Here is a 19,579-nt window from a genome sequence, read left to right on the forward strand (position 1 = left end):
GCAGATACACGCTATCAACTTTAATATAGTGTGGATTTATATCGATTCACAACATAAATTCAACCAACTCTAACAGCAAACGATATAATTATTGTCTTGTTTATTATGCGTGTAGTGACGTCACATGACATTTCAAGCAGCACCGTCCCCGTTTTGGAATTTACAATCCACAGATAAAAAATCGAAAATTTCTTTTTAGAAATAAAAATACTTATAGTGTATTAAAAATTAAACTAAATATTGCATAATTTATGTTTACTTATAAGCTATCATATCGATCATATTTCATATTTTATTATTATTAGTGTCAAGTACCCAATTTAACTGAACGTAGTTTGAAGTGTACATATTTATGAACGCAATCATACATGGATTAGACAACTGACACTTCTGACATTTGTTTGACTTTGACAGTTTTGTTTGACTCATGTTTGCTTTGCAATTAATTTATTTTCACCGTTGGGAGGAGGATATTAATGAAAAACTGATTATTTTAACCAACACAATGATTAAATCACATTAAAAACAGGAATAATGGCTTTCCTGGAGGTAAAACCAATGTTCATTAGTACCGAAAGGTTGTATGAGAATGTGTACTCGAAAGGTGTATTTAGTTTATAATATTGTTGTTAAAATCTTATTTGATTTAATTTCATATATCCTATTGATTCATTGTCGTATCAGTGATAGAAATTCGTTTTTGTATTGCGTATTATAATTAATTTTTAACGTGATATAATGATGTTGCAATTTTATTGTTGTTAAATTTATTTCCTTTATTCCACAGTGGCGTCGCTTTACGTTCTTCGACATTCATAAAAACATCGACAATGGAAAGATTGCGGAATGTCTTCAAGTGAGTATGAGACTACATTCGTACCACCACATAAGTGTGTTTTTGAATGTATTTATACACATTGTATCTGGTTATTGGTGATGGAGTACTTGAAATCAAGGTTGTTGACCTGTATTTTTTAATTGTTCGACATTAACAATTGTTAACATAACAATGTTGCCTTATATATAAATCAGCCGACATCCACACCCTTTTACCAAAGTAGAAGTCTGCTTCTCGCTAATCTGGAAGAGAAGAGTTCTTAAAAAAGGAGTTTTCAAGTGTGTGTGATGTCACACTTGTCAAGCAGAGTGAACTATGACTTAAACCCTCCTCTAAGAGATTCCCTACAGGGCCCTACAGGGCCAAGGGAATCTCTTAGAGGCCTAATCGTAGGGCCTGACAGTAATGGGTTTATGAAGTTTTTTATTTAAATTAGTAATTAATCTATATAATAGATTTTAATGCGCTTCAGGATACAAATGTGACAGTGGCTACAAGCGGTAACAACCATGTGATCCTGTGCGATGTCACAGGCTGGGCGCATCTGATCTCACGCAACTGGGAGATAACTTCCTTCAAAGCCTACGAGCTGACAGTCAGCCTCGCGCAACAACTGCCTCATGATCCATATTTAGTTACCATTGGGGTGAGTTGCTTTATAAATAATGTTTGGTTTTTAATATTGTACTCAAATCTTGTATGATAGTTACATATTTTATTGTGTTGCCTTAGCTCAACAATATTATCCTGAATATCCCAAATAATATTATAAATGAGAATTTGAGTTTTTTTTTTGGTACACTTTTTACGCCTTCAGCATATGACCAAATGATTGTTATGAAATTTTGTATACACATTGTCAGGGGTCCAGAAATGGACATATGGTATTATTCCAAAAAACATACAGTTACCAAAACCTCCGAATGAGAGCAAAACCATGGAAAAAAGCTAGCAACGAAATATATAAAACAAATTATTGCTGTATGTTTGATAATTAACAATTGAATAAAAGATAAATTTATTTGTGAATACTAATATGGGTAGATAGATTACTTTTTATGATAATATGTGGCTTGTTATTTTGCTTGTTACTGCAATTAAATGTGTTTTTATCAAATAGTCAAAATTCTTGTAAATGACCTATATTGGTTAATTTAATTAACAAAACATGTAGATTACATTTGATATTTGGCTGTTTTTATCAATTCTCAAATTAAATCATATTGTAATTAGACTAATTAAACAAAAGTAAAATTTGTGGTAAAAGAGGTATACAGGTGCTTTTGAGGGGTTGTTTTTTGCCTTTGGATTTTAATCACAAAAAAATATATATATCACCATTCAGTTTATTAAAAAAAATAATAACACACATGTATTTATAATAGCTGTATAAAAACTATTATTACAGGATGATGAAGCAGGCGTAACACCATTAGTGAAGGTGTGGGATTGGTCTCGCACAGACAGACATGGCAACCCACAGTGCGCGAGGGTGTCCCGAGCTGTACCCTCGCATATGCGGCCTACCCCAGCTACTGCACTCGCTGTACATGAGAATAAGGTTAGTTTAATATGTTATATTTGAAGGTGGTAGAACCCTCTGTTTTTTTTACTTTTAAGCACCACTGCCACCTGTATTTCTGTCAAATAGTAGGGGTGATGTATGAGACACATACTTAACCGAGGTGTTCCAACTTAATCCTTGGGAGGTAACATGTGTTGCCAACTTCAGGTAGGTATCAAATCTTATCTGGGGTTGATTAAATTTATTGGTGATGTAGATGATGATGATGATTGCAGATGTTAAAGAAAGAGTTAAATAAATATCTTTATGAACCATTATTATATTTTACAATTTTTTTTTTATTGTGAAGTTAACTAAACAACTCTTATCCCAGGGTCTCTTAGCTGTTGGTTTTCAAGATGGCTCAGTGTCACTGTTTCGTGGCGACATTGCGAGGCAACGCAGCGGCAAAATGAAGACCTTACCTGAGACTGGCACAAGTCCTATCACTGGACTAGCCTTCAAGTAAGTTATTTTAGTACTTTTACTATCGCATGGAAACATATATTATTTACTAATTATCTCAAAATACAGTCCCTTATCAATGCACTGATTAGGTGAGTTAATTAGATTTATCATAAAATGTATTAACCCACTGGTATTCTAAAGTCAATTTACAACAATAAAATATGTATAAATGTAATGTAATTTATTATAATCTGTTCAGTTTTGCACTGAATTTCTGTTTAATTCTATAGTTTGTAGTGATGTCAGTGATGGTTCGATTGAAAGGCTTGTTTATTAGAGTAAAGTTTTATTATAACTAACTTAAAATGACCGTAAATTTATCCTCATATCAACAACAATCTTTATATCTACAACTTAACATTATTGTACCTTTTATTAGCGGTTAAAATAAAGTAAGAGTAAATTACTTTTGAGAGGCTGACTAGATTTTTAAGTCTGAATTGAACCTATATGTGTACGTGTTCGATGTATACCCAGGGGTGCGGACAAGCTGTTCATAGTGTCCCGGGCGTGCACGATGGTGTGCTCGCTGAGCGGCGAGCGCTGCGCCGTGCTGGACTGCATGGGCGCCGCGCCCGCCTGCAGCGTGCTGGCCGACCGGCACCGCCTCACCGTCGCTACTAACGATGTGAGTATTATTACTCGAAAATATTATTGTTTTTTTATAAAATAGGAGTAGCAGGCGAGCGTTCAGTCCACCTGGTGGTAGAGTCCGCGCCAAACTGCTAGTCCACTCCGAATATAGAAGAGTCCCGTCGCAATAGCCAAATATGGATATTTGGGGGACAAAGACAGCGCTCTCACCCGCGGGTACACAGCTGCGTTAGTGTGCCCTTACGTTACGGAGTATGTGCTAATTAAACCTGTGCGCAACAACTTGAGCGGACTAGATGTTTGGTGCGGACAAGCTGTACATGGTGTCCCGCGCGTGCACGATGGTGTGCTCGCTGAGCGTGCAGCGTGCTGGCCGACCGGCACCGCCTCACCGTCGCTACTAACGACGTAAGCACACTTCACTATATCACCGATTAGTGTATATCTTTTATATACAGGTCCAATCATATAAATGAGAGGATGGCAAAGAGCGAAAAAAAATACAAAGTTATGACGCCACGGCTCACTGTGATTCTTTTGCACCGTGCACGGTGCTAAATAAATAAATCTAAATTTTCTCGTTATGGCGAACGGCTCACTGCTTTAAATACCACTGCACCACACGCACGGCACGCACCACACTCACCACACGCGTCGCACGCACTGCACGCACCACACGTACCGCACGCAACACATCGTTTGCTGTGGTGACGTATGGCGTGCAGCGTTTTCACCCTAATCCAAAAAACCTCAGAGGAACCTTGATACTAAATTTAATTTAATAATTTGATTATCGCCCATAATCATACTCGCATCTATCCAAATTTAGCAAACTAAAACAATTTTAGATATTTTGAATAAATTATTGGACATATTTAATATTTATACATACATGAACTTCAATGACTATCTCAAGTAAGCGCATGTAGTATGCAATTCCTGAAGGATAAATACAGTTGCTGAAAACCTTATATAATCTAATATTGTTATTACATAGTAAATAACTTCGACTGTAGTGTCACAAAGAAACATTGAATTCAGACAACGTAACTTGTTACCAGGCCATATACTGCTACACGACCGAAGGCCGAGGTCCGTGTTACGCGCTCGAAGGCGAGAAGGTCCGTCTCAACTGGTTCCGTAGCTACCTCGTCATCACAACCAACGAAACACCCATCAAGACAGCTTCCACTAGTACCGGGCCAGCGCCGAAAGCCCACCATGTCACAATACTGGACATACAGAACAAATTTATAGTGTTTTCGAAACCTTTTGAGGAAATCGATGCGGTACTCACTGAATGGGGGTCATTCTACATACTATTGAAGAATAAAGAGATGATTTATTTGGATGAAAAGGATCTACAGTCGAAACTGTCGTTGCTGTTCAAGAAGAATTTGTATGATGTGGCCATTCGGATAGCCAGCAGTCAGCACTATGATGTGCAAGGTCTGATTGAGATATACAAGCAGTATGGCGATCATTTGTACAGTAAGGTGAGTTAAATTGTATTTGATTACTAACTAACAATGTTATATGTTGCACCTTTTAATAAAAGTTTTACCTTCGTACATTATGTTAAAGAAATCTTTTATAAATATATTAGATTTTTTAAAATATTTATAAATCATAGTCATATGTACACAGTGTTTTTATTTTCTGTGTCTTTTTGTTTCAACCTTATTAGTGTAATATTTTAAACAAAAGTAAATTTTTAACAAAAATTCACTTTAATTTTACTTGTATTCATAGAAAAGTAAATCTATTTTTAAATACTAGTAATCTTACTCCCCACAGGCAATTTAAGATGTAGAGAAAACTTAAGCAGAGATTTCCATATAACTTAATCTGTATAGATGTGAATGTGTTCTTGTATTCTAGGGTGATTTAAAAGGCGCAATAGAGCAATACGTGAAAACGATCGGTTGGCTCGAAACCTCATATGTCATTCGCAAGTACCTTGAATCCCGCCACCTGGAGCCACTAGTGCAGTACCTTGAAGAGTTGCACAAGAAGGGCTACGCCACCGAGGACCACACCACCTTGCTGCTCACGTGTTACGTGAAGATAGATCAGCACGACCAGCAAGGGAAGCTGAAGGAGTTTATCAATTCTAAGGACAAGGCGATTGGGTTTGATGTGGATGTTGCTATCAAGGTAATGCAAAACGAAATTGATTGATTATGTTTAAATTACACTCCTTTAGACATTCTGAAAATATGTGTATAAAGCACCCTTCTATGTTTATCATTTCAGTGTTGATTGTTATAAAAAACCAGTCGTAGAAACTAGACAGTTGTAGAAAATAAGCGAAAAGATGCTAAAAAATTGTTTATAATTCTCACATGAGTCGATGCATTAAGCAATGGACACACTATGTTGCTAGAAATAATCTTTTAAAACATACTCATAGTCCGTACTTAACAGAGACAGCGCTTAACACCCACCACATTTGAACCCATAACATTTTTCCTGTAAAAGTTGCAAACGTGTCTAAGGAATTTTTACAAAAATAATCTTAAATTTCAGGTTGTCCGTCAAGTAAGCGTAGACGACGCTCTGTCGTTAGCGGCGATCCACAAACGCCACGACTGGTACCTGAAGATGATCATAGAAGACAAGAAGGAATACAAACAGGCGATAGACTATATAGCGGATCTGGAGTTTGAAGACGCTGAGCTGTTCATGAAGAAGTATGGTCACAAGTTGATACAACATGAACCGGAGGAGAGCAACAAGCTTTTGAAATGTAAGTCGATATTAGTTAATTTTGTAGCTATTCATCCATCTCTCTTTAGTTACGACAGCTAAGAATATATTTTTTATCTATCCATCCAGGGATTACTTGCTGTCATTTTTAGGCAATAAATCTACCTGATGGCACAATTCCTTTTATTCTTTTATATCTTCATGCTTTTGGGGACGTTTCTTCATCAGCAGGGCCGGGCCTTTCTTCCATATTATATTCAGTTAAGAGAGATGGTCTACTTAATGCTTATTTAACTTATATGGATATAGTTTACCCACTGCCTCTTTGTGAATGCTATGTACGAAATCTTAATCCATCACGGAATTCATGTTAAATAAATTTTAACTCTTTCATATTCATAGGTGTGCACATCTGATATATTTAACAGATTTATGATTTAAACGATTATATCTTACATTGAATGGTTATTAAGTTAGTTACTGTGTCGATACGTTATATTATTATTTTACCTATCCTAGCAAAATAAGGCTCTGGCCCCCCAATCAAGTAGCCTGTTTAAAAACGAAATAAAACCCTCTTCCAGTACTATGCACAGACTACAAGCCCCGCAACAAACCGCTAGTGGACGAATCGTCACTGTCGGGCAATCACCGCGAGCCTGACCGCGCCATACCGGACGACTTCATACACATGTTCCTGAGCAACTCCGAGCAACTGATCGACTTCCTCGAGCACATGATCGCCAGCGACCCCAACTGCTCTAGTCTTGTTTATAACGCGCTCATAGAACACTATATACATGTATGGTAAGTGTTTGTCCCTGTATGATAGGTCATATATGGTAAGTTAATCGCCGGACCGCTCCGTACCGGACGACTTCATACACATGTTCCTGAGCAACTCCGAGCAACTGATCGACTTCCTCCAGCACATGATCGCTAGTGATCCCAATTGCTCCTCCTTGGTGTACAACGCACTCATAGAACATTATATACATGTATGGTAAGTGTTTGTCCCTGTATGATTATGATAGGTTAACCGCCGGACCACGCCACATCGGACGACTTCATACGCATGTTCCTGAGCAACTCCGAGCAACTGTTCGATTTCCTGGCACATGATCGCCAGTGACCTAACTGCTCCAGCCTCGTGTATAACGTGCTCATAGAACACTTTATACATGTCTGGTAAGTATTTACACGCACAGGCGTTTCTCTCAATACACACTCTCTTTCTCTCACGCACACACTCACACTCACACACACACACAAACATTCAAGCGCGTGCGCAAAGGTCTTTCTTGGTTAATTGCCTTATCGTTTGTTAATTGTCCCAATCGCTCTTTGAAATTTTGTCGACAAAAAAGAAAAAGATCCTCCCGTGTAAAGAACTTTTCTTTTCTCGGCTATGCTAAGGGGTGGGGCAGGGGGCGTAGTTAGATTTGTACCTTCTTACCCCTACCAAATGCATAAAGAAATTTATTTTCGAAAATATTTAATTTTATGTACTGTAGTTATTTTAAACTATCACTTTGGTTACAGGTCAAAAGCTATTGAAGAAGAAAAGGAAGCGTACGAAGAGAAAGTATTGAAAGTTCTCAAAGACCCAGAGGCCAATTACGATAAAGATCAGACCCTTATAATATGTCAAATGCTTGGCTTCACTTCGGGAGTACTCCATTTGTACGAGGAGAAAAAATTGTAAGTGTGAAAATTGAGTTCTTTGGGCCTTATAGTAGATTATTTATACATGGCGTCGGGACGATGACGTTGCTTGCTGACGCGATATGTATAATAGTGATGCCGGTTCCGCATTTGCGGTACCGCCACAAGTAACGTATATCATTTAGTTTCATTAGGGGTAGAATTTTCAAAAATATATAGAAGGAACTTTGGTGCAAAATTTAGTCTTGGTTAATATAGTCTTGGTTTAGAAACCCCTGTGTTATCAATAATTCAGTGAACGTTTAAATATCTTTAAATGTTGGTTGCTTCGCTAGGCAATCGAATACTTTAATGTATAGTTACTTGAGACATTAATGAATGGCGGGAACTTAACTGCCAAGTTAATATGAAAAAATATGTATTTTCTTAAAATTGAGGCATTTCCTTTAGTTTGTCATTTATCATTACTTCCCCGAATTTGATCCTTATAAGCAACACTATCAGATAGTGGAATAATATAGAGGGTGTATTTTTATCAAAATGAACTCGTTCGATTCTTGGCTAAAGAAAAAGATATTTAAAAAAAATTATGATGTAGTTTTAGTTTTTATCTTTCAGCATTTTTTGCTAATCCTTATCCCGCGCTGTTTAACGTCCCGCTTATATCTACAACTTGTTGTTGCGACGCGACTCGTTTCTATATTCAGAGCGGAAGAGAAGTTTGGCGCAGACTCTACTAAGTTTATTTTTGTTTTTATGTAGATGGCGTGAACAAGTGGCGTTGCACATACGCGGCGGCGAAGCGGAGCGGGCGCTGGCGGTGTGCCGGCGGCGCGGCGCGGCGTGCCCGCGGCTGTGGCTCGACGTGCTGTGGGCGCCGCCGCCCGCGCGCTGCCTGCCCGAGCTGCTGCACGTGGTCGGTACGTACCGCACATGTTAAACATGTTGCAGGAACGGGCTACCGTCTGCACATGATCGGTACGTATACGCGTGTTGCTCACGTTGCGAGAATCGGCTGTGTTTCCTGCAAATCATCGGTACGCGTGTGCGTACGTTCCAGAAATAAATGCATCGCCTGTTTGTCATCGTAACGTACCTAACGTAACTCACTATTACTTTACGGGTTGTGCTGCTGTTGCTTCATGGTTACGCGAGCTCAATTTCGAAGCAGATGACAGTGATATTCAGCTAGGAATTTTTTTACAGGCAGATTCAATATTGGGTTGGTCAATAATCGTCTCTTATCCTTAAGGATACTATTAATACTTATTACACTACTACTATTAATACTTATTATTACAGTACAGACAGTATTAATACTTATATATTTATTTTATTCACCATTAAATTTAATTAAGATTTAATGAAGTTTCTGTCAACATTAAAAACTGTATAATAATTGATTAATGATAATGATTAAATTGTTTTACAGCGAGCGAAAAACTCCTGTCACCAATTCTAGTCATAGACTGTCTCGCCAGCACTCCGTCGTATACACTTGGAGATGTGCGGAAGTAAGTATTTTTATGTCATACATTTTAAATGTGAATTCTGTTTAAAACAGACTCCTTATCGTCCCCATCTGTCACCATTTTAATAAATAACCACCATAACTCTCACCATTTTTCGCTTATCCATATACCTTCGGAATTCGCCATGAAAAATTCAATTTTTATATTTTTTTCAAAACACGTTCCTCTTTCAGATACCTTATGGATGTGTTGAAATCAGAAAACGACGTGATCACGCGCGAACAGGAGCTAGCGTCCAAGTATAGAGCTGAGAGTGAGAAGATGAAGGCCCACATTCAGATGATCCAGAACGAACCGGTCACCTTCCAGAGTTCCAGATGTGCTGTGTGCAGTAGATCACTGGAGCTACCCACTGTGCACTTTCTGTGCCAACACTCGTATCATGTTCAGTGAGTGACATATATTTTTTTTATAATATAGTAGTAGCAGACGAGCATGCTGTCCACCTGATGGTAAGTAGTTATTGCCGCCCATGGACATTTGTAATCAATCCCAGAAAGGATTATATATTAATATATTATTTCTTTTGCAATATATCTAATTGTGGTGCTCTCGCAGTTGTTTCCAGAGCTACTCGGAGTCGGAGTCGGAGTGCATGAAGTGCGCTCAGCCGGCGCGCCGCCCGCCCTCGCGCGCCGCCGACGCGCTGCACGCCCGCCTGCACGCCGACCACGACCCGTGAGTACACGCACCATATCGCTACCGGTACCGCTACCCGGCACGTGAGTACACGCACCGATACCGATACCTAACAAGAGCCGCTGCACGCCGACCACCACCCGTGAGTACCCGCCCCGATACCGATAACGATACATGGTAAGAGAGTACACGCTGTGCGCTGACCACGACCGTGAGTACACGCACCGCTACCCCGACACCATCCAGCGTGTGAGTACACGCTGCGCGCCGATCGCCACCCGTGAGTACACGCACCATACCGATACCGCTATCATGTGCGTGAGTATAAGCTGTACGCCGACCACGACCCGTCAGAACACGCACCGCTACCGCTACCGCTACCCGGCAAGAGAGTACACGCTGCGCGCTCACCACGACCCGTGAATACCGCTACCAATAGCGCTACTCCGCTATCCCGACATTACCCGACACATTAGTACACGTAGCGTACTCATCGCGACCCGTGAGTACACTGCAACTGTCGCTAGGCTGTTCCTACCCGTCACGTGATTACTTGCCGATTACGCAGCACTTGCCGAGTAGAGAACACACACCATACAAGTGTGGCTACACATACATGTATGAAAATCAGTATCTTGTCATTAGCTCATTACCGTTCCACTGATTAGTGTAGGTTTCCTCTTAGAGCTAAAATAATTTAGACCATTATTTGATAACCAAGTGCGAATTAGTAGACTTAACACACTTAAGAACTTTTTTCAAATTCAGGGGTGTAGGTTTCCCCACGATGTTTTCTGTCACCATTATAACGAATGATAATTAATTTCTACTACATAATTTTAAAATACAAAGGGGCATGCTTGAGATTCGTACGAACCACTAACATCATACATCTACGACAAAAGCATGCCAAAGGGAGGAATACGTTTTAGGGGCGACATATAACGTTTTTAAACGTAAAATACAAATCAATATCAGCATTAACTGCTTATTTAGCAGTAACTAATAAACAATGCTAAACTTTATTACAAATGATCATATTTTATAATTAAATATGTAATCACGTATTTTTTTGTCTTATTAAGTCCTACCATAGTATAATTAGTCCGTACGTATAACAACATATTTAAAAATATGTAACATGTTATTAAAACCTCATATATGTAGTGAACTTGAAAAAATTCATTGCAAAACTCACAAAGCGTAACGTATCGTCAGCTGAACAAACATTACTAACAAATGTACATTATACATTTAAATAAAAATAATTCTTATTATAATGTGACCATGAATTCAACTTTATCGATAAATCCTGTTAAGTTACACGAATTTACCAACGGTCAATTCAGACCCATCCTAATTTATTTCTTTTGCCATCACAATAAGAAAAAGTTAATTAACACAAAATAAAGTTGTTGGCCGTCGTAATAACCGAAATAGCGAAACGACCTTACTTTCTCAACACTAGCAATATCAGTCAAACGTAACTTCGCTGATGAAACGCACGCGTTTTACTTAGCAATATTATTTACCAATAAATAAATTAATTATCCATATCAGTGCCCATAAATTTTGTTGTACATGTACCGATAAGGACGATAGTGAGTTACATACATACATGTTTAACTAATGTTTTTCTTTTGTAATGATTTCGCCGTTCTCTTGGTGTTTTCGTAATTTCGCCGATGACAGGTATGAAGGGTAAATATGTTTTTTTTATCTTTTATTGTTGAAAAGTGTGATAAAATCGTGTTTAAACATTATGTCTAGAGAACGTACATGCAATATTATTTTATATTAATAATAGGTATTAACTATAAGTATTGTTTTAAAGATAGACTTTCGAAACAATACCTTTACAATTATTTTTTATTAAGTCGATTACAAGTGATAAAATCGTGTTACTAAATAAGAAAATATTTTTAGTTTATATGTTTCGTACACGTGTAGAAACCATTACACAGAAAGTTATGCGAAAAAAGATTAATTAAAAAAAATACTATGATTTTTTCCATGCGTTTGATGATAATTTTAAAAAGTGTGATGAAAATAATAACATTCAGCTTTTCAAGCATTTTGGGCTCTACTAAAGTTGCCATTATGTTATGTTACCTGGTTTTAAATATAGGAACTTATGTGGAAAAAATTGTGATTCGATAGTATTTTGGTTATTTTTTAAACTTAATTATTTAATTACACTAACAATAATCACGCTTGGAAACAGTTGTTAATATGGCCATAAATAAGTACGTGAAATATAAATAAGTTTATGAAACATTACTTGAGAGTACGTGTTTTTATGACGAAATACACTTTCAGTCAATAAAAAATATTAGTGATTAGAAACTAGTAATTAATAGTCTTAAAATATTTGTAAACGTATTTACGTTTGTATGTCTGTACAAATAGGCCAAATAACAACAATAAAGTGGGTGATAAGAAAACACCCAGACCTAGAACAGAAACCAAATCCATCCATTACATATCTGTCTGACCGGGAAATGAACTCCGAACCCTTTTGGTGTCAGCTGCTTCGACATGTGGTTCGTCGTATATTCCTAATAATGCATTTTAAATTTAAAGCCACGTACGTATGGTTAATACCTTGTGTTGAATGCTATAAAAACAAAGACAACATAAGTATAAAAAATCTGAATGAATAATAATTATTTGTCCAGCCATCCAACCCGCACCTCCTGCATTTCCGACCTCTACCATTATACAAAAACAAGTAGTACAGTAACAAAAACAAACAGTATACAATAAATACAGTATTCATAAACATCTGCTATAGTAAGAACCAGTAATGAGTTCAATACACATTAATTTTCTTATTTAATATGTTCATTCTTATTATTTTTTTATTATAAATTAAAATTAAAACTTCAATGAATATTGTAATTAGCAATAAACTAACACATTGCAACTTGAATTCCAGTTACTCCGTGGTATCCGAGTACTTCGGTCGGGGGCTGTTCAACAAGGTGACAGTGGTGACGGAGTGCCCGGAGCCCACGCCCACGGTGCAGCAGCCCACGCCCACGCACTTGCCCACGCACGTGCCCGCGCCCGCGCCCGTGAAGGTGCCCATCACACAGACCTACGGGCCCGGCGCCGAGGCTAAGCTCAGGTTGCAGGAGGGACAGAGTAAACAGGGCAAGTGTTTTTACTTATTTTTAAGGTGGTAGAGCCTTTATGGTTCGACTTTGACGCACGTATTTCTAAATAATAACGGGAGTGTTAAGCGCTGCTGTGTTCTAGTTTGGTAAGGGTGTGGTAAGGGAGACATTTATCCGAGGCGTTCCAACTTACACCTCAGGCAGCGTATCTATGGCCGACTTCAGTTAGGAATATAATATTATCTGGAATGGATTACCAATGTCAATGGGCAGCAGTCTGCATGCTCGTCTGCTACTCCTATATTATATAAAACAAACAACACAAGTAATAAATTAATAAAGGTATTTTTACACAAAGACACAGCTGTATCGTGATAATGATGAGTAAACTAACTCTTGTTCCAATCTGAATGCACGATTGCCATGCGTAATATTTTATGCTTTATAACAGTTTTAAGGCACCGCAGTTAATAAAAATAGTGATCAATATTTTTAAGAGGATTTCTAACTTAGTCCTCATTGGTAGCAATGCATCTGTAATTTGCCATATAAAGTAAAGAATATCTTGAAATTACAAATTGAAATTAAAACATTCTGCATATTTACATCAAATTGATGTTACTCTTTATTTTTGTGTATGTAACATTTCAGTGTTCGTAGCGAATGCAGCTAAACAGGTAGCACCAAAGGGAACCTCCGTAGTCCCGGTGCCTGAAGGCAGGATGCGACTAATGGAGAAGTACAGCTCTAGCCTCGAGGCCAACATGGTGAAGCTAGAACCACAAGTACACGCCCCCAAGTCTTCTCCGTTCGCTTCCCCGTCCACAGCGAGGAAGAACCAGAACGATAAATCACAGAGAATATCCGCCGCTATAACCAATGATACTAAGAATCCATTCGAGGACGAGAACTACGATGAGGCTAAGAATCCATTCGCAGATGAATCCAATGATGCAACAAATCCCTTTGGTGAAGACGATGATTATGATAAAAACTTGAATCCGTTCTCGTGAGATTAAATGTTTGTGTAATTAGCAATGCATTCCTGTACGCTTCTTGACTTTTGAGGCATCGACATAAGAAATAGAGATCGTCCAATAAATTTGTAAAGTGTCATCGCGTATGTTTTCTCACTCGATAAAATGTAAGTTTATTCGCACTTAAAATTAAAAGTATGTTGCTAATTATTATTGTAATGTCTAACAAGCATAAGAACTGTCGTTGCGACTTTCTGTTACTTACAATAAGATACTTTCATGGTTAGTTATGAAATAGTCTTAAATGAGCAACACATTTGTGACTATTAATTCTGTTAGCTTGTTTGGGGTTTACTATGGACACTAGAAAAAAGCTATGGTAATATTAAAGATAGGAAATATTTGTTTTTAAATAAATTAATAATAAAGGGCCCTTCTATTAGGCCCTATGAATATCGTAGAATCATGTGCCTTTTCTTTATATCGATGCTTTGAAAGTCGTGTGTTTTCACTACAGCTAGGCGTTATTAAGTGAAATATGTCGTTTAGATCTAAATTCGTTTCGGAAATGTTTATTTATTATTTCGTGTATATGTTGAAACATTTGTTATCTCTTCAGTCATAAAATACCAAAATGTAATTACTAAACATTCTAAATTGTTAGAAAAATATAAATAAGCTAGTGTCTATTGATTTTTTTCGTAGTTTTGTTAGATAGCACCCATTTATGTCTGCTTTGTATTCAAAAATAATTTACTTAGTTTAATAATGTATTTTATATATAATTGTATATTGTATTAATTGGCAATATAAAACTGTAATACAGCATTAGCTAGCGATAATTAGTATAATTTACAATATTTCTTTTGTTTTTAAACATCACTGACCCGCGTGGCGAAGCGGTTACCACGTCGGTCAAACGCGCAGAGGGTTCCGGGTTCGATCCCCGGCCAGACAGATATCTGAATAATGAATTGAGATTCTGTCTGTGTCTGGGTGTTTGTGTATTCGTCTCTGTGTGTGTCCATGGCATCCACGATACAGGGAATCCTAGTGTGGGGCTGTAAGTGTAGGAAGCGTATTTAACTGTATTCGAACACTATTTATAATATTATAAATTATAAACATTTTTTTTAATTATTACATAAGTTAATTTGAATATTTTAAGCATTCCTTTGGGAATTAAAATCGTTGGATCATCGAATCATTGTCATTTTAGTTTTAATAGCTTGTAAGATGTAAATGCTGCAAATATTGTATTCATCTCAGTTGTATTATATCTCCTATATTATATATGAATTTGTGATAATAAAATATAAACAAAATGTGGACTTTATTATATTAGACTTATAAGTTTAAAATATTCTAAAATAGACCTCAGATTTTTTAACTTTACACTCAGATAAAGCGTATTTAAGATATAGATCTACCTTGACAGCAATAAAATTCTTACTTTTCAACTTTGAATTTTCTCACCTTCAATTCACTGAGTATAAAACGCAATAAGTTAATGATCGTAGTTTAAAAATTAAAAACCACGGTAAAATCGCACAAAAAAAAATCATTAGTCCTGATTCCTGACAATCCTAATGAGGTAAATGGGATATAATTATTAAGATTGTGTATTGTCATCGGTTCTTCATAAGTGTTCAATTTTTTAAATTAATCGGACTGGTCAAAGTGGGTAAAAATAGAGTTCAAAGATTCCGTTACATACATACATAAATATAGGTCAAGCTAATAAAAGCGTGGTAAAAATGAATTATTTTTTATGCCAGTTCACAAACAAAAATGTATGTATATTTACGTGTTCCTGTCGTTAGTTGTTATCACAGATGTATAACGCGAATATCGATGCGATGAAATTCCCGGTCAATTGCAACGCATATTATTTTAGTATATGGATAATTCGTATAGTATATGGATTCATTGATTATTTTAGTATATGGATAATTTAAAAAAATAATTAAATATTACCAACATCGACTTAATTTTCGATATAATTTATTTGGAAAAGTTATATGAATCCAACAGCGACATCGTTTATCACCACAAAAAAGCAACTTAATAACCGATGAATTATAAAAATTCACCCCATAAAAAGTGTAACTTCAAAAACTATGTAATTTAAGATACGTATTATACGCATATACGCATTCATACGTAAACTTGGCCTTATGTATAATTTGTATTAAATTTAGTAAAAGTGGTGTTATGATCAATTTTAGGTTTGTTCGGCTTAAATTTTTATTTCAAATCTTATATTAAATACCTTTGAGGTGACATTGGATGATAAGGGTAGGTGTACGTGAAAAGAAACAACAATATGGAAATTTTCAAAGCCTTTTATTTATGACCTTTAACACTGTGTATAATATATTTTGATAGTACATTTAGAGCAATGAGTAATATTACCAATCATTACATTGTTCTTATTTTATAAATTGAATGAAATTCATAAATTATATATAGAATATATAATTCCCCAAACATCATTCTCACCCAACAATCAACAATCACGATCGAGATGGACGCGACCGCTGCAGTATACAGAAAGCGACTGAACCAAGCCCCGCCCCTCCTTCGCACCCAAACAAACGATCCGAAATAAACTAAACAAAACAATCCGAAAACAACAGCTAGTCCTATAAAAATAACAGTATAGCTTTAGAGTATACTCTATAAAAATATATATATAATTCAGCTTAAGCTGTATCTCTAATTTAAAAAGGTCTTTTGGATCTACAAAAATATAACAAAAAGACAAGCTTCGCGAACGGAACGATAGAAATAATCAAAATGTCATTTATAAGAAAAATATATTACATCGACGCACGGCACTCCGCGATCTTAATAATCCTGCTCTCTATTCATCTACATAAACACCATTTTGCTATGCAAAATACATTACCCTAGTTATATGAAAAAAGGAAATAATTTACAAACTTTGGAATGTGTCGTAGAAAAAAAATGACTAGAAAAGGAAAGTACTATAAATAATGGTATCCATTCATCATGAGATCGTTATCATTCATTACAATAAATATAATAAGAGAATTACACAAATAGCGATGTCAGCGCGGTGAAGGATAAACAGTAAAGGGTCGCTTTAACGACGAAAAGGACGTATTATGAGCAAAGATATTATATACGTCTAGATTAAACGACATAAGTGAAGAATCAGCATAAAACAAGACCTTTAATTCTTATACTTTTGTGTTGACCAGATGAAGGTATTATTATTGCACGTACACATATTACATGCGTTTGTTATTCTTTGCGTATCGTTCGCTCTACGTACAATTTAGACGTATATTATACCGTTGATTATGAGTGACGCGGCGCCGCAAAAACCTATCAAATAATAATCTCTTTTGGGAATAAGAGAAATAGATACGGCATCCTCGCGGCGCGGTAACGGAAACATTTATCCACATTAAGAATAATATATCAGTATCTCGACAATAACCATTGTATTAATTTCAATTTTAAGAAATATTATAACACACAGCATCTCTAAATTTGGATAATACTTTTTGATCTTACACCTATTTTAACTCTATGCTAAATTATTATCAGGATATTCTAGTGTTTAGCCGAGTATTTGTCTACGATTCAGTGTGCAAGCTTGTGATTGGACATCTTAAACACAGAAGAAAGCGATGTATGTTATATCGATTTTTTTTTAACATTTCTGTAACCCATATAAGTACCAAACGAACTATTCGAAGATTAATTATTTACAACGACTAAAATTCACTTAAGCTTACAAAGTTGTCATGAAATAGATCTATATAATAATAATAATACGCTCGATTTATTTTTCGAATGGAAAATAGTCACCTAGAAGCGATAGTATAGTGACAATAATAGTTTTTTTTTATTCAACATTAATCGAAGCGGTAACAAGATTAAGAATTGCTTGGACTTACAACAGACTTGAGATACATCGAAATTAAATAGAAAAAGTAAACGATTAATATAAAACTACGTTCACATCGATTATTCTAACTACTGTATCATAAATTACATATCTGCTTAACACCATTGAGGAGTGAATGAGAGTTCGGCGAGTGCGTCGCGAATGAACGAAACGAATGAGCAAAATCATTCAAATTGGAGATATTTCCTAATCATCAGACGTCTTCTACTAACCTCGCATCGCCTTAGCGACACACTCGCCATACTCGAAATTACAACGTAACACCAATACATGTATTAACAGACTACACGTGATTGTTCGCAGCACAGCATAAATTTGATGTAACTATGGAGCTACTCTATCACATACAATGTACCTACGGGGAGTACATGACTAGACGTCCGGAATGGATGAGGGCGACCACCAAACAAAACCGAGTGGAGACGATCCGACACGATCACGACACGACCGCGACGCTACGCCGGTAACATTAACCTACTTTATACAATCCAACAATAAAGGTGTTGTACTAGGAACCGAATCACATACAAACAAGAGAGAAACCACAGTACGTGTTACGATAAAACGGACACAATGTAATTCTGAACTAGAAACAATTATTTAAATAAATTTCATTTGAAACGCGTAGACTACAACTACAATGTTATCGTAATAACTATATGTATTTACAGTCAATACTAGAGTGAAATCAATCTTACGTATGACGTCATACGGACCACCTCCGGCTCTTCAGCCTCAAAATATATTTATTCTACCGTTCGTGTCATACGTATATACAAGGTAAATTACATTTAGTAATGGAATATTATGGGAAAATCTATATAGATATTTTCAGTGTATTTTCACAATACGTTCTTCCAATCTTGTGTCATCTTGTGTCACGTATGGAGTCTGTCGCGTCGCCGCCGATATAAAATATTTGTGCGCAACGTATTAATGGATTCCACATACATTTACAAAATCATATGTAGGTATCTGTCGTTCTTGAAACGTTACAGTCAATGTGCCACCCCTTTACGACAAAAGATGCACTTTCCGACGTTTTTATTTTGTTATAAGTTCAATGATTCCAGCTTTCATAGTGCCGTGCGTCTTAACCGATTAGATTTGGAATATTAAAACATCTCTGTGCATCTTTCGTTAATATCCGTTCTTTAGACAATGATTTATGATCGCTAGGTTAAATACATCACGAATTAACTACGTTACATTATCCACATTTAAACATTATGTCTAGAGAACGTACATGCAATATTATTTTATATTAATAATAGGTATTAACTATAAGTATTGTTTTAAAGATAGACTTTCGAAACAATACCTTTACAAGTATTTTTTATTAAGTCGATTACATATATCGATACTAAATCAACAATGCAGAAATACAACACAAATGAGTTCACTTACTTAAGTACATATATATTTTTTTTTCGAAAACGCTACAAATTTACATAACACAGTGTGGCACAAGGACGATAACATTAAGTATATTAATGGTGTGTGAACAAAACGCCGTGCTCCCTACGCTAGA

The 19,579-nt window shown here is 36.3% G+C and overlaps 1 protein-coding gene across 1 annotated transcript; it reads left to right on the forward strand.

Moving 5' to 3' along the window:
* The first annotated feature begins 405 nt into the window (after positions 1-405).
* On the forward strand, positions 406-15,430 carry Vps11 (vacuolar protein sorting 11). The gene is made up of 17 exons (XM_073088478.1): positions 406-549; positions 788-856; positions 1,311-1,484; positions 2,247-2,399; positions 2,737-2,867; positions 3,348-3,498; positions 4,526-4,960; positions 5,346-5,621; positions 5,994-6,213; positions 6,758-6,980; positions 7,716-7,874; positions 8,601-8,758; positions 9,271-9,352; positions 9,544-9,759; positions 9,929-10,048; positions 12,948-13,165; positions 13,780-15,430. The coding sequence occupies exons 1-17, from the start codon at positions 535-537 to the stop codon at positions 14,139-14,141; spliced, it is 3,162 nt and encodes a 1,053-aa protein (XP_072944579.1). The 5' UTR covers positions 406-534; the 3' UTR covers positions 14,142-15,430.
* Positions 15,431-19,579: the final 4,149 nt, after the last annotated feature.

Source organism: Epargyreus clarus, unplaced genomic scaffold (genome assembly GCF_041222505.1).
Source record: "Epargyreus clarus isolate Ecla_fem2 unplaced genomic scaffold, WU_Ecla_fem_2.2 ptg000027l, whole genome shotgun sequence".
NCBI classification, from domain to species: domain Eukaryota; kingdom Metazoa; phylum Arthropoda; class Insecta; order Lepidoptera; family Hesperiidae; genus Epargyreus; species Epargyreus clarus.